At 42.6% G+C, this 16351-nt stretch overlaps 1 protein-coding gene across 3 annotated transcripts; it reads left to right on the plus strand.

Moving 5' to 3' along the window:
* Positions 1 to 395: 395 nt before the first annotated feature.
* Positions 396 to 16351, plus strand: LOC122778510 (synaptopodin-2). Of its 3 annotated transcripts, none has more exons than XM_044040482.1 (4): positions 396 to 425; positions 4688 to 5831; positions 9722 to 11784; positions 13372 to 16351. In XM_044040482.1, exons 2-4 carry the CDS (start codon positions 5663 to 5665, stop codon positions 14575 to 14577), a joined length of 3438 nt encoding a protein of 1145 aa, XP_043896417.1. In that variant the 5' UTR covers positions 396 to 425; positions 4688 to 5662; the 3' UTR covers positions 14578 to 16351. The 3 variants fall into 3 exon arrangements, with proteins under 3 accessions (XP_043896417.1, XP_043896416.1, XP_043896418.1); XM_044040481.1 differs by having other exon boundaries at positions 416 to 558; XM_044040483.1 differs by lacking the exons at positions 396 to 425; positions 4688 to 5831 and adding an exon at positions 7451 to 7621.

The raw sequence follows: 16351 nt of genomic DNA on the forward strand, positions 1-16351 counted from the left end.
GTCTTACATTTTTTCTTGAATTCTTTTTTTTCTTTTTTTGAATTCTTTTTTTTCTTTCTTTCTCTGCCTGGCGTGTATGGCGGGAAAAATTGTTAAAAAGCGAAAGGACGGGGGAGAAGAGAACAGAGTGGGGCCCACTGGTCCCTCAACATCCTTGTGTTGAATATGAAAATATATTATAGCATAATGTGTTCAGTATGCAAGCTTGAAGGAAACCATATGAAAAGCTCCCAGACAAAGAACCCTCTGTGTTCCAACTGACCCCCACCCCCCTTCCAACCCCATCCTTCGTCTGTTTCAATCGGGAGAGAGAGAGGGAGCGAGAGCAGAGGTAAAAGGGGGAGGGTGTGTGTCGAGTCGAAGGAACTGAAAAGGGGCAGTACGCACTCATGCTGCCTCACACAGACAGACCCACTACAGTACAGGTGAGCAGCATGATTTAGCTCAGCACACACCAAACAGGAAGGAGCATCAAATCCTGGAATTGTATCTGTCGCTGTGAGACTGTGATCGCTGCAGACTTTGTCACCTGCAGCCCATTATATTTATCTATACGGGGTAAGACATTATCTTTGCTTGGAGGGTGAAAGAAAGGGAATGTGGTGAACTAACACAGAAGAGGAGGGGAAACTTTGAGAGTCTTTGTCTGTGCAGATGACAAACATCTGGCTGCTGTTTTTTCCCCCCCCGCCTCGTTGAAGGCTGCAGACTTGCAGAGAGGGGGCTGGCGGGCCACATTAGCACTGTGGTTACTGATATCCAAGTCTATTGTCCTGTCTGTGTGGAGCCTGGGGTTTGGCCAGGTTATAGAGTTGAACGGCACTGTGTAACATTAGAGTGTGTATCTAATTAAAGACCCGCTGGAGACTGTATTGACTTACATATATAAGTAATTGCTTCCTGTTAACACAACAGGTGAGACCCATTAACTGCTTTACAGGGGGGTTTTGTTCAGTCATATGTTATATACATATGTATACATATGTATGTATGTATACATATATACATATGTATACATATGTATATATGTATATATGTATATATATATATACATATATACATATATATATATATATACATATTAGTGAATGATAGTCTTTAGGTTTTGCCACAACTGAAGATGTTTTGAAATCGTTGTGTCAAACGTCTTGATATGAAGTGAATATGTGCCAAAACAAAACTCAATAACATTTTCCAAACAATTCTTGCTGTGTTAATATTATTTGCACACATTTTTAATACATTTTTTTTTTTTTTTTACAATTTATAAGACATGCATTTACTTCCTTCCTTTCATGTCTGACAGTTTTCAGATCATAACACTGATGGTTTTTGAGGGATCCTCCCCTCTTGGCAGCAGATCATACACGCTTACATCAAGTATTTATCTTTGCCTCTTGAAGTTCCCCACCTGCGGCTGCGAGAGCAGAATGAGCCGCACATGAAGCAGACACTTCATTACAAGGTTTACCTCTGCATGATTTATGAATGCATGCGCAAGCGTCCCAAAAAGAGAGAGAGAGAGAGAGAGAGAGGGGAAAGGAGACAGTTGTGACTTTCATTGGCGTCTGTGCCTCTGCAATGTTTTAGATGTCAGTCATCAGCCAGCACAAGCTGAGGCATGTTGACTATCACAGCCTCCTGAGGAATTATGAACCAGGAATGCCAATTTCAGAGCACTATCCAAAAATATTTCATATTGCTGCAAGGGCCCTTGAATGGCTCCTGTGTCTGAGAGAGAGAGAGAGAGAGGCCTTGATAAAGCCTTTCTGCCATTCACAACTAAATGACATGATAGTAGACACATAGCAGCTCCTGTGGTCAGTCCTGACCACATGTTGCATCATACACTTGTTGACTGATGGACTATGCAGCCTTTCAGTAGCCAGAATGCATTTTTCCACTTTCCCATTGAAGTCAGCCTCATCAACACGTGCACCCAGAGCAGTAGATGATGTACAGATGCCGTACTCACTCTCACTCACTCACACACTCACTCACTCACTCACTCTTTTACTGCTTTGTCCTCCACATGAGGGTTGCGGCGGGCGCTGGTGCCAATCTCAGCTGACGTAGGGCGAAAGGCAGTGTACATTCTGGACAGGTCACTCGTCAATCACAGGGCCACACAGACAAACAACCATTCACTCTCACACTCACACCTACGGTCAATTTAGAGTCTCCAATTTATCTAATCTAAAACCGGAGAACCCGGAGAAAACCCACACACACATGGGGAGCAGATGCCAAAAAGAATTTCGTGTATTAGGTGACTGACATTCTTCCAGTATTCTTGTTACTGATGCTGATGTGTAACAAATGAATAAGACAAACGGCCAAAAGGGACAGATGAATAATTACAGTTTGTGCAGCTGCCAAAGCCTTTCTTTTGTGTGTCATCACTATGTGAGACATGCTGCTGGGAGCTGTGGGATAGATCTGCTGTCTGCATATGAATCTGCCGTGTACTGATGATGTACAGGAACTGGTTGATTACACACTGAAGTGACCTATGGGCCAGACTGTAAATGATACCCTTGGATCACTGATAGAGGTCAGTGGGTGGCACAGGAAAGGTGTGCAGGGGTGGGCGCTGAGGAGCGGCACAGGTGGGCACCGTAAAATACCCTTTGATCTTCAAGGTAATTGTAGGGTAGAAGGGGAAAGAGGAGAGATGACATCAGATCTTAGGTATGGCAAGTAGATAGGATCAGTTAGGGCAGAGTAGATATCACAAGTTTGTCTGGATGGAAATTAAGAAACTGGGAGAAAAAAGAAAAAAAAGAAAAGAATTTACAGAGTCCATATGTTTGTTTTCCGGCCCAGAGTGATTGTGCTTCCCTGCTGATGTCAAATGTTCCCTACATCTGTTCTTTGTCCAACGCTTTCTTGACTAAGAGAGAATAATAAACCATATTTTAATCAGTGTGTTACAGCATGAGGAGCAGAGGAAACCTTTGACACATGTTGACCTCTTTGATTTCAGGGGGCATATTGCAATATTTCTACTAGCTTGAGGAACGGCTAAAAGTGTAGCATGTTGACAATTAACCGCAAAAAGTGTTGGAAGCTTAGTTTATCTGCGTTGTCTTTGAAAAGACATTTTCCAGTTTCATTTGACACATGTTCATTTGATAGCTCACATGTGCTGTGTCTTGTTTTCTGATTCTCTTTTCTTTCCTTATAGCACTGGCTCAATGAGTAGGCAAGGCTAAACCCCCCCACTATTTTCTACTTCACCTGATTGAATACATTTTTATTATTAGTGGGGGCAGCTAAAGGTAAATGTTAACTTATTAAAAAACATATTGTTGTATTTTTTTAATTAATTTTAAGAAGATGTTGAACGGACATGCGATGACCACTGGTGTTATTCAGTTTTGGAAGGAAACAAATACATATTGTCCCTGTCCTAATTCAAATGAATCCAGAAAGACAATGTATGTTACAGATGAGATTCAGATCAATCACAGCGTGGATTGCACATCTGCGGGAATCAAAGGGCTGTTGTGATGAAGGTCTAAACAGTGATGACCTTTATCTCTACTCGCTTGGCACATTTACAACAGTCAGCTAAACTGTGGACCATTTTTGTGTCTCTTCTGCAGGGAGGTGGAGCATTGTTTTGTTTGGTTTGATTGTGTTCAGGGGCCAACGAGCAGCACCTCCCGCCGGCCGCCATGACTCAGATGTCATGTCGGACGGCGTCTCCGCACAACACAGTCTTCAAGGGATGCAAACTAATTTAGTGTGCTTGCACACCTTGTGAAAAGATGAACATGGGCATGGTTGCTATGCCTCTGAGAGACCTCTGAAAATGAAAAATAATGATTATGTGTGTGTGTGTGTGTGGCTCTCAGCACTGGCCTCCCACTCTCGGGTGTTACAGTGGTGACTCACTAACAAAAACAAATGCAACCCTGATCAGATTCAAGGAGAGGCAAGTCTGATCAAGGACAAGGACGTGCAAGCACAAATTATCGTCTCAAACTCTGCCAGTGGGTCCTAATATCTGTGAAGGTGAAAAATGGCACTGTGGATGTAATGAAATGGTTTATTGAATAAGAGGAAAGAATGCAAAGGATGTCACTGCAGGATATTCCATTTTCTTTCACTTCACGGTGCATAGAAATGTTTCATCCGTGTTTTCTGTGTCTTATTGTAGACACAGACTCTGAGATAAAGCTAATTATTTGCCAGGTTTTATACAGACTTGTGACTTTAATGCCCTTATAAAAGGTGACCTTCATCCCTTTATCCAGAGATATCATTATGAGTTTTATCTGACTTTTATGGCAGCATCTTCTTATTTCCTACTACACCCTTGAACTTAAGTTCAAAGTGAGAATGCCCATCAGAAACTTTTATTGACTTGCTTTTTCAAATGTTGTTTTCTGGAGCCGAAGCTGAGAATATTGAAAAGTTCGTCATACCTGTTTCTCATTAAACAGAGCTCTGTTGCAATTTGTGCAGAAAATAGGATTATATTTACAGTCTCTGCACAAATCATTGCGAATAAACTGATGAACAATGGAAAAAGTCTGCCAACAGTGTGAATATCATTAATAACTGTGATGTAACATCTGGCCTTTGTCTGTGTAAAAATCACAATAAATTAACATAACTGTAGAATTTGAATGCTTTTGACTTTGGTGAACTAATCCTGCTTATTTCTCATGTTTTGCAGGTGATCCAAATGGACGTGGAGGGAGATTAGCTGGAGTGACCTTTCCTTCCCTCAGTCTGTCCTTTTGCCACCAGCTCAGTTCATCAAATGCAAAACTGAATGAAGAGTCGGGATTTTAGACGCAAAACCAAGAAAGTCTGAATGGAGGAGCTGCTGCCCACAAAGTTACTGAATTCATGACAAATCCATAATTCTGGATGCATTTTTCTATAACAAAACTGTCTGCAAATGAATTTTGAGGCTCTGAAGAGAAATCAGTCCATGGAATGACCTTTCCATGTTATTCCTCACATGCACCTAACAGCAGGAAGTTGCCATACACACAGTCCGCCTTCACGTCACTGCAGAGTTATGATCCCAAAGATAAAGGGCAGATCCCTTTCTCCGAGAGAAAAATAATCTGCGTGCCGGCGATAGGGATGTAGACGAAAAGCATGTCTTGGTGACCAAAATAGCAGAGAGGGAAGAGCAAAGTCTGGGAAAAGGAAAAAGGAGGACTCAAAGAGAGAAGGCTGGACTGTTTTGTCATTCTAGGAACAGATGATTTGTAACAGAGCACAACAAACTTGTGCAGCTTTTGTGGCAGCTGTCCATGGGAACTCATCCAAGACACAAAGCTCACCCTGCTGGGAGGTACTGTAAGATAGAGAGAAACACTTTATGAAGACCAAAAAGAGAGCACACTTCTCTCATTTAATTTTAGCTCAGCAACATTTGGAGGGACCTCTGGATTTCCATGATCGGAGGAAGCAACCTGTAACAGTGAACTTTTCTTGCTGTGTTTGCCTATGCTTCTCAAACTTTCTTGCTGCCTGCCAGTAAGGAGTAAAACCTCCCATCCTTCAACTGAATTGGTGGTTTCCTCTTATCAGGAGAGAAGATTTATCTGACAACAACGAAACCGTCACATTTCCTTCTGCTGTGGGCTTCTATTTTTTTCCCTGCTGCAGCAGAGACGTTAAAGTTTGGGTAGCGATGGAGATGAAGACGGGACACACGTCCGTCAGGAGAGGGGTGAGCTGGAGTCCAGCAGAAATTACAAAACCTCTCCAGGCAACACAAGACATGGACACTCCTGGGACAGAGTGCAATGCATTATGGGAGAAGACAGGATTCAACAAAGAAAAGATGAGCCGGAAAACAAGTAAGTGTTTGTTTGTTTATCTGGCATTTAATTCGAAAGCAGTTACTCTGCGACGTCCTAATGCAGAAATGTCACCGTAAATACATCTCAGGAGTTTGTTTGCAGAGCAGCCGTACAGCTACAGTATTTAACTTCAGTCATTATTACAGATAACTTACAACTGACAGGAGCAGGCGGCAAATAAAGAAAACAGGCAACTCTGCCTCATCACTGCAACTTGACACAGTGAAATGCTCAATGAAACATCTGTTTCCATGCTGTAAGGAGACAGGCTGTCCTAACAGAAATGGAAATGCAATCATGCATCACTGCAAAGGGCCAGACTTGATATACAACACAGCCACAGACAATAATAGGCTGACTTGTGGGGGGTTTGGAAACTTTGTCAGACCTTTCTCTTTTACTTTCACAAGTTTCGACTCCAAAAAGAGGGACGTAACATCAATATCACATCATTATGCTGTTAAAAAGCATTATTAAAAGAGCAACTTCAACAACAAAACAATAGTCATTGTTGACACTGAGCTGTGGGGAAGTAAAACACAAAGGTCATGACCATTAAATAACTGTTATGTCGCCAATGCCCAGATAAAGATCTCGCCACTGCACTTCCAACGCTTTTCTCATCACTCATTATGCACTAATTGGTTCCCTCACAAGTGCTGCAAAGGAACAAACGTCAGCTCCACCTTTGCTGAGACCAGGGTCATAAAGCACAGGAGCAACAATATTAGCAGCAGCGCTGGATTTCAACCTGTGGGCTGGACTTGTGTTTCCCCATGGGATCCACCGGGGGTTTTTCAGTCTGGTAAAATCCCAGGACCTCTGTTAATCCTCGTCTTTCCATTCCGTTTCACACATCACCCACGGGGGCTGGTGCTGTCATCCCACACAGCCATCGCCCACAGAAGTAAAACATCCGACAGGCGTAATCTGACCTCTGATACACAAAAGCATGGTTGGCCCCCGGATTTAAATCCTCCCACTGCGGGGGAGTGTTCCAGTCTTGGTGATGGGATCAAGGGCAGAGGGATATAGAGTAAGCTAGGTAGAAAATGGAGGGTGGACAATGAGATGTGCAGGCTCTTGCATCATCGAGGGCTGAGTTTGTCATTTTTGGAGGGCAGGAAAGGAATTTCCTTTCCGGCTCACGGCCCAGAGGAGTCATAGAGGGCAGATACTGGGGTGAGGAGAGTTCACAGAAAACACACACATGGTGTGTTGATATCCAGACAGACATGGAGGACAGCAGAGGTGCTGGAGCTCTGGTGTCCCAGTGGTAGGTTCCCTTTCCCACTTCAAAGACTGCAACAAGGGTCAAAGTCTCTCCCCTACCATCACAGGATATTAGACAGAGATTAGCTGCTCGATGCTCACCATTGATTGGATATTCCTCCAGAACTGTCAAAACAGAGTCTTCAACTTCAATACTTTCTCAACTACAGCTCGAGCTTTTTTCCCTCAGAGGTATGTCTCCGTTTCTATAATAAGTGGAAACCCTGTGGAGGCAGTGGTAGCACAGAATTTTTTTAATAGTGAATCAGAGCTGGAGGCTGAGTGACAGACACACAGCACAGCCTCCAGCTACAGGCCTCCTCCTCCCTCCTCCTCCTCCTTCTCCTCCTCCTCTCCCTGCCGGTCTGTGTGCTGGACTGGAGAGCAAGAAATTGGATCCCATGTCTCGGTCTCTGTACAGAAAAGGGGGTCTGAAGCGATCAGACGCAGTTAAATTGAAAACTTTCCTGGAGGTACTAGAAAACAGCGGAGCTCTGAGTTTTGACATGAAAAAGGTAAGAGATTAGATTAAAATCCAGCCGGACGAATTTAACTTTCTATTAACTCTTAGCGAATGATGGAGTTTTATATAAAGCAGCACTGTTGGCGCTTGCCTGTTCATTTGCAGAAAATGGGACTCACAAATATATTGTGTGTTGCTTTTGAAACAGAGGACAACCTCCATTAAGTTTCATCAAAACTAAGAAAGTTATGTCCGATTCTTTTCAAAGTTTAGCCTATGCTGTGATCTGTAATATGGAACTCATTTCCATTAATTTATTGGTTATTGATGACATCTTATCTGTACAGACAAAGTGGCTTGTATTGTTTAATATTACTTAAGTTTTAAACAAATAAAATCAGAGATAAAAGATAAAAGAGATAAAAGTCTGAATTTCAGAAAGTGTATAACACGTATAATCTGGTCATGGGCTTATTCACTGATGAGATTTGCACCTGCATGTTCCGTGATTAAGTCTGGCTCACAGCAGAGGTTGATGTTTACAGTGGAGACATTTCATTTCATGCCTCACCGCTCAGGTATATTCTGGTATAAGCATGCGTCATAAACACTAAGCGACAAATAAAAGTCATCATTTGGACCTGTGAAGGTCTCCCCGCTCGTATTGACAACCTTGATAAAAGGCTGTGAGGGTACAGCGGGTACCTGTGTGACAGGACTGTTTTCATGTCTCTGCAGCAACTTAAGAAAAGGAAAGTGATTCATGCTCTTGCCAATATCACTGTGGGGAGAGCTTGTTTTAAAGGTTGTGTGATAATTGTTTTATCCTTGTTATATTGCTGTCACAAAGATATAAAATGGTTGATATACCTCCCTCCTGGTGGTGTCACACTCCATCTTTCCTCTGTCAGTGTCGAGTTGATTAATACAAAATGACACTGCATTTCCTTGCAGACGTGACTACAGTCACCATCAAAGGTTTTAAAATGGCAATAAATTATATAAATGGAACCCATTGTTACTCTTTGTCTATGAAAAGTAAGAAAAATACGTTTAACTTTAATAGAGTTTATACGAGCTTGCAAAGAGTTAAATGAATAGCTGAGAGGGCAGACTATAAAAATTAATGACAGATGCATCTTATTCCTTCTTCTGGAGGAGTGATCATGTTAGTTTCAGTTGTATCAAATAATGCAGCTGTGGAATATACCACATTATTAAATAAAATGGGGTTTAATATCCTCCACAAGCTACCAGCCATTTTTATTCTCTCAAGATGTAGCTTTGATTTTTCCCCACACAAACTATATTTAAGATGGGAACACTTGATTGTATAGTATGTTTATAGACGGCAGTTGAAAGGTCTCATTTTTGGAGGCTGCAGATTGTAAAAATTGTCTATTAAGGGCTTAAGCTGCAGTGTTGCACAAATTAACTTCAGAGGGAAACCAAAAGCATGTTGGAAGCTCAGGCAGGGAGTTTTCTCAGCAGTGGAGGAATGCTCAGGGAGGGACTATTGCAGATGGCAGAGGAAATAGCTCCACTGCCTGGAATGGAGCTCTTAAGCTCAGAAAACAAACTGTCAGCTATAACCTCGACATATTTCAGCTGTAAATTTCAAAGCAGTCAGCAAACTGCAGAATCACTGTTCTACACTGATGATTTTCTTTGGTCCTACAGCAGACAATTGCCCAAATATTGCTATTCATATGGGCCAAGAAGCCTTTCTATACTTTCTTACTATTAAATTGTTTATTTGAAGTGTTTCTCTGCATATGTCTGTTAATTATTTGTCTGTGGCCCCAGTCTGCTGATTAAAGTGTCCTCAAAACTGTATGTTGTTGCTGGAGAGGTTGAAATAAAAAGTTCTGCAAAGAATAATAAAAAACATATGGTTCAGAAACACTTATGTGGGTTGTAAAGAGAAAATTCTACCCCGGACTTGTTAAAAAATTTGTCCCTGCTGATTCTCTCTATTTGGACATGAAAGCACTGTGGTGAGCTTTAATTAGACGTCGAGGGAGTTGTATTTCTTTGAATAGGAGACAAAAGTCCCCAAAAGTTAGGACAGTTTTGATTATTAATCAAACATTTCTGTTTTTATCTCACTGATCAGGGTGTCTATTTTCTCTCCCTGTCCCTTTCACTTTAGATCTGACTCGGAGTGCCAGTTTATCAGAGAAGGAACTCAAAGAGGCTCGAGTCAGGAGCCAGATCATTGCCACTCAGCTCACTGTCCCTTCCAACTCTAGCTCCCGAGGCGTGCAGCTCTTCAACCGCCGCAAGCAGAGAGTCAACGCCTTCACACTTGAAAGCTGTGGAGAGGGGTCACAAGAGGACAGGGTAGAGAATGTGAAAACTGAACCCTTGTCTAACAAACCAACATGGGCAGAGAGGAGCCGTGAGGAAAAAGATAGAGATCTCAACATTAAGAATAGCTCCACAAAATCACTCTTCCCAACACCTATAAAGGTCCCTACAGTAGGTGATATCATGGAGGAACCACATAAAGATTTCCACAGAGAAGAGGACTTAGAGGAGAGTGTTATCCAAGAGAGGCACTTCCTTCCTGTCAAGGAAGAACAGGATGAAGACAAAGAGTCAGAAGATAAAATTCATGAGGAGAAAGTCAAGGATGAGATTCCCCCTGGAAATTATAACAGTGATCCAGTCATGATGGGGCATGTCGAGGGGGGGGTGGAGATAACAGGGCCAGCTCCCAGTGGAGTGCTTCTTAGTGGCTGCCACAGCACCTCTGGATCAGACAGGGTGTCTGTGTCCACATCCAAGCAGACAGGCACCATCACCAACAGAACTGCCAGACCCTTTTTCTCCCCACCAACAGTACAGTCTTCAGAGGAAACCAACCCTGTCATGGACACCCCACCTCCTCCTTCTTACAACACTCCTCCTCTGCCTGCTTTCACAGCTCCACAACCTGTGGCATTCTCACCTCCACCTCCGCCTCCATCATATCCCATGCCACCTCTCCCAGCCTTTACAAACCAACCTCTACAGGCCTACTACTCCAGTCCACCTCTGATGTCTCCTGTGACTTCCCCTTCCTTCCATCCACCATCTCAGTTCCCAGTTTCTCCTGTATCTCCCCATCCACCCAACCCTCATTATTGCCCTCCCACAGCCCCAAAGCCATCCACCTTCATTCCTCAGCCCTCCGGAGAGAGGAAGTCAATAATAACAATTAAAACAGGAATACTTGAGGAAGGGACTGCAAGGAGGGCAACTAAGAAGTCAATGTTCACATTCAAACAGAAACCGGTGGTAGCTCCGAACCCTGAGCTGCTGACTTTGGTGCAAGGTGTGGATGAACGGAAGAAACACGGACATAGATCGGTGCCTGAGCCTACACCTGAGGAAGAGTTACTGGCTCTGGGTGCAGAGGCCTCCAACTTCCTCGCCAAGGAAGAAGATAAGGCAGAGGCGGCTAAAGCTCCAGAGTGGGCTTCATGCCTTAGGAGCTCCAGGACTGAACCCAGGGCAGAGCACAGACTAGAGCAGAACCTTACCAACGTTTCAGGAAAGGGGGCTGAGCTGTTTGCCAAGCGTCAATCCAGGATGGAGAAATATGTTGTTGATAATCAGAGTGCAAATCAAACGAGGTCTCTGTCTCCCACAATGTCTTTACCACCATCTTGGGTTTACCCATCCAACATGCCTGGGAGGGTCAAGGCCATTGCTAAAAATTCTGACATGACAGCTCAGTTTTCACAAAATTTAAAGACCCAACAAGCCGTAAAGCAAAAACCCAGGCCAAAAGCTCCAGTACCACAGCCAGTTCCAGAATCACCACCTTTAGAGAACGGATGCTCCAAGATAGAGATGGACCTGTCAAGGCACCGGCCTTACCAGCTTAACCCATCCCTCTTCACATTTACCCCAGTCAAAGACCACCCCATTAGTACACTACCCAGAGGAGCACCACAAGCCAAGAGCCAGATCACCAACCAAACCTTCTCCAGACAGACTTCATTATCTAGCACACCTCCTTCTCACTTCAATACTCAGAGCATGTCTCCTCAGCTGCCCCTCAGCCCCACAGGAGGAGCAGAGTATTATTCACATCCAGCCTCTGTGCAGCCACGGGTTAGATCTGCTATGTCTGCCTTTTCTCCAGAGCGAGTGTCCTCTCCCCGGTCAGGGGTCCAGGCACCAAAGCCCACATTTTCTGCCAAGAAGGCAGGGATTACACCACAGGTGTGGAAACCTTCTGTGTATCGTTTTTAGAAAATGTGTTTTCATTAGAGTTAAGTCTTTTTTTGCACACAGTTGTAGAGCTAATCATTCATTGCACATTTTCTTGTGCCTTTTCTTTTTCGTACCATCTCTGGCATTGTCAATACACAATAGAGCCAATGTCACATGTCACAAAATATCACAAATATGCACTGAATAATCACTTGTTCGTCTCCATACGAAGAAACAACCTAAAAGTAAAAAGTATTTCTATTTAAAATAAAATAAACTGTGCCTTGAACTAATCACTTAAGTGCTATACCCAAAGCTGCTATGCACGTCAGCACTTCACTTCTATTTCAATTGCATTCTAAAATATGATGAGAAAACTTCACACTTTTTCCATTTCCCCCCACTTTTCCTCCCGGTTCTGTGGTCACTAGGGTGTTGCTGCTTCACAAAGCACTTTAACAGATGGTCTGGCATCTGCTTTATGATCCAAGATTTGCAATTTAATGCTGCTCACTGACATGAGAGTTACAGTGCGAGAGCTCCTTTTATGTCTCGATGTCTTCGGGGTTATATACTCTGTTTTCCAGCTTTTCCTACCTAAATATATGGTGTGTACTCTGATTATTTGATGTTTCAGATCTACAGGCTGCATACTAATTTACACATACATGTTTTTTATTTTGTGACACTAAGCAGTTATTCCTTAAGCATATTTTCATAGGATGTCATCAGTCACTGACAGTTTATGCACGTTTCCATCCATAAAGCTTGATTTACTTCTCTCTTCTGCGGTTATTGTTTCTGCTGATTTTTGTGTTATACTGCATATTCCCTTCTCTGATTAAAGCTGTGCTAACACTGTGCTGTGAACTCTTCCTCCTTCTACTTATTTCTTGACTTCACTGACTTCCTCTCACTGTAAGTTCCTTCTTATTCCTGTTTCTTCCTGTCACTGCAAAAACATGGATACACCATTAAATCCAATGTCATCATTAAGTAGTTTACAGGAGCCAGATGTATTTAGGACTTAACACAAAATAATCTGGTTTGTGTGTATTTGGGTTGAGGCCTGACCCTCGATCTTGTTTCATCTTCAGGGGATCAGACCTTTGGATAAATGATATGACCTTTGACCTGGGTCAAACATTTGAAACATGACCACATCGTAAAAGACCTTAACTTGTCAGGGTACTGATCTCAGTTCAGCCTCTAACTACAGACTGGCATAATATTATTATGCTAAGCATAGATGGTTAGCAAAGCACAGAATGCCAAGATCAGTTGAGTAAGTTCATATCTCTGTAAAGGTTAACCACCTCAGAGAGGCCAGATTACAGTAACCTGAGAGAGACACCAAAGAAGCGGGCCCACGTACACTGGTGGCCAGGCTAAGCACAAATAGGAGAAGGGAATAAATACACTGAGATCAGACTGAACATGTACTGCATATATTATTTTATCAAAATACATTTACTGAGAAAATATAAATGTTTCATGAATTAATGTGATATTGGTCTTCTTGCACATTAAATATGTACATATATTTTTCAACTATCTACCCTAAGCATAAACTAAAGTATTTGTTATTGCCAACAGACATCAAAGGACTCAACTGTAGGTGAGACCTCCAGTGAGACTACCACGCCAACCAGGATACCGAATCTTGCCAGACGTTTCAGCAGCCCAGAGGGTCCCAACACAGGGACCTGGACATCCAGCCTCCAAATGAATTGCCCCTCCAACACCAACACCTCCAGCTCCATCCATTCAATCACTTCCCCTGTCTCCTCTCCCATGGTTACAAGATGCCTGTCCCCCATGACCAATCAGAATATCCACTTTTCCAAAACTAACTCTACACCAACATTCAGACCCTCTCAAACATCTGGAGTCACCCCTCCGTGCTCCCCTTGGGGGTCAAGATGTCAGTCCCCAATGGTAAGCCATAATACTTCACATGATGTCCCCATTTCTACATCAAGACCCACCCAGACACACACAGACACAGCTCTTGTCTCTCCTCCTTGGGGCTCAAGATGCCAGTCCCCAATGGTAAGCCAGAATACTTCCACTAACATCTCCATTTCCACACCCAGAGTCTCACAAACACCTATAACCACATCCCCTATCTCACCTCCTTGGGGGTCAAGATGCCAGTCCCCAATGGTAAGCCAGAATACTTCCTCTACTATCTCCAGTTCCACATACAGACCCTCCCAAACACCAAAAAACACATCTCCTATCGCTCCTCCTTGGGGTTCTCGTTCCCAGTCTCCAGGACTCTCTCATAGCAGTTTACCATTCTCCACCACTAAACCTCTGTACACATCCTCTGCCACCTCTCCTATTCTCCAAACCAAAGACAGTCGCTGCATGTCTCCCACTGTTAATAATTTAGACTCTAAGGCCAACCACCGCCTCCTGGCAAAGAACATAATCAATGCAGCAAAACGTAAAAACAGTCCTTCCCCTGGTGCACTCAGTGGTCACAACCTCCCCATCTCACCTCTGGGAAATTTGCACCATGGGTACGACTGTCACAAACCACCCACAAGCCCCTTCCAGTCACGAGCACTGGGCGCCCAGTCCCCTATCTTTACCAGCCCACCTCCCACCCCGACACAGAGGATCTGCTCTCCTGTGAGGCTTTACAACACTCGCTCGCTCACAGACTCTGATGCCTCTGTTGAGTCTGAAGACTCTGGCCTTCGATCGCCTGGCCCGCACTCCTACAACACCTGTCCCCGAGGCTGGGGCGGCAGCCTGAGGGTAAAGAGAAGCACCGTCTCCACTGATCTGTGAGAGTGTTGCAGGCTGACTTCATGTGTTCATAGACAGTAAGAACTGTGTGATGGACGTTTCAGCCGACTAATGTTAAACAAGTTACCTTTCCACAACTTTAATTGCTTTGTGGACAATTCATCAAGGTAGCACTAGCATTTTAATGACTCACATTTCTAGTACAGACTGACAAGAACAAGCTTTTTACATAATGCAGTTGCTGTGGCTTGTATGCTTCATATATACCAAAAAGTGCAAAGACTCAAAATAACCAAAGAAATTTGAACTTACTTGAAATGAACATTACATCTTCACGACAAATATACCTTCGCAGTCACTGTTATTATTAAATAGTGTCATGGTTAAGGGGGTATTGTATTGAAAAATCATTACTGAATTATCATTGTATTTACTGGTCTTGCACAAGGAAAAATGGAGGGAGACTTTTACTTTGAAGGCATAGAAGGGACACAAATTGATAGTTGTGTAAATACATATCTCTGTATTCAGTATCTTGACTATGCAGTGCTTTGGTTGAGGCATTGTCCTTATGCTGTATTGATAAAGTATCATATCCAACAAATTCATAATGAATACCAATTTAGACGACATTAAGTTAAATTAGTTGACATATCTTTTTCATCACAAAAACACAGTGATAGGTAGGACACATAGTACTCACATATCATACACGGTTTAAGTATTCACCACAGCTTATTATCCATTTTACTCAATGGAAAATAAATAACGTGCATTATTATCACAGTGCAATAATCAGTTTAACGTGACGTACTGTCTATGTGTTGCTTTATGTACTGCATTTGCTAAAATGAATGTAGGGTTTACAGACAGATTGACAATGAATGACAGAGAGAAAGGACAGTGTAGGTGTAGAATTATGTAAGGAGCAGAGAACCTAGTCAATGAAGCACTGTTTCAATGCTTCAGGAACAAAAATCTAAGGGTTTTTTGATGATGAACAACTAAATGAACAAATGTCTCCTGAAGATTTAATGGCAAAATGGAAGGCATATTGATTGTAATAGTCATTTTGGAGATTGATGTGTGCATAATTTGGGTGGATTTTGTGCTGATCATCATGTATCAGTAATGTTTAGGAGAATGTTGTATGTTGAGAGATGTGTTTGTGAGAAAAGGAGCAGAAGAAATGGATTTTAAGTACATATGAGACTATAATGTGCATTATCTTTCACTTCTGAAGTTTGATTTTATACTTGATTTGCACTTCTATTCATTCCATTTCCGCAGCTAAGTTTGCATTGTCTAAAACTTGATTTGCCCAAGGGGTGACAATCACAATAACACCAGCAAATAAACACTACATTCCTGCACCATAAAACATGGTGATATGATGGTAGCTTCTAACCACAGTGAGCTTGCTTTGAATGTGGAATAGCTGAATTCCATCTTCAAACATCTTGCCTAGTCCAGCAGCAGCAGCAGCAGCAGCATACAACTGATCATTCTCTCATTCCCTGACACGCAGGCCAAATATGCATCAGCAAATTTCTAAATATTTTCTTCAGTGTGTGTTCAGAGTGACAGGGACATCTGCTACATATTGGCCTGGCACCTTCAGCAGGATTAAGAATATCACTGTCACGGATTAGTTTCAACCTGGTTCACCTCTTGGCTTTTAAAAGCTTCTTTTTCCAAGATGATTTTCCTCAACGATTGCAAACCTGCATTTTATCATAACAGCTCACATTGTTTTTTCATAACTGTAACATTTCTGAAAATGATTGCAAAATAAAAAGTGATGATGCAGTTTAAA

This window comes from Solea senegalensis, linkage group LG12 (genome assembly GCF_019176455.1).
Source record: "Solea senegalensis isolate Sse05_10M linkage group LG12, IFAPA_SoseM_1, whole genome shotgun sequence".
NCBI lineage: Eukaryota > Metazoa > Chordata > Actinopteri > Pleuronectiformes > Soleidae > Solea > Solea senegalensis.

What these genes read in the sequence shown, in the direction of transcription:
- LOC122778510 (XM_044040482.1), top strand. Translation starts at nt 5,663, where the DNA reads ATGGAGATGAAGACGGGACACACGTCCGTCAGGAGAGGGGTGAGCTGG. An exon ending in AAAGATGAGCCGGAAAACAA is followed by an intron (nt 5,832 to 9,721) that starts GTAAGTGTTTGT and finishes CTTTCACTTTAG; the next exon opens with ATCTGACTCGGAGTGCCAGT. An exon ending in AGGCAGGGATTACACCACAG is followed by an intron (nt 11,785 to 13,371) that starts GTGTGGAAACCT and finishes TATTGCCAACAG; the next exon opens with ACATCAAAGGACTCAACTGT.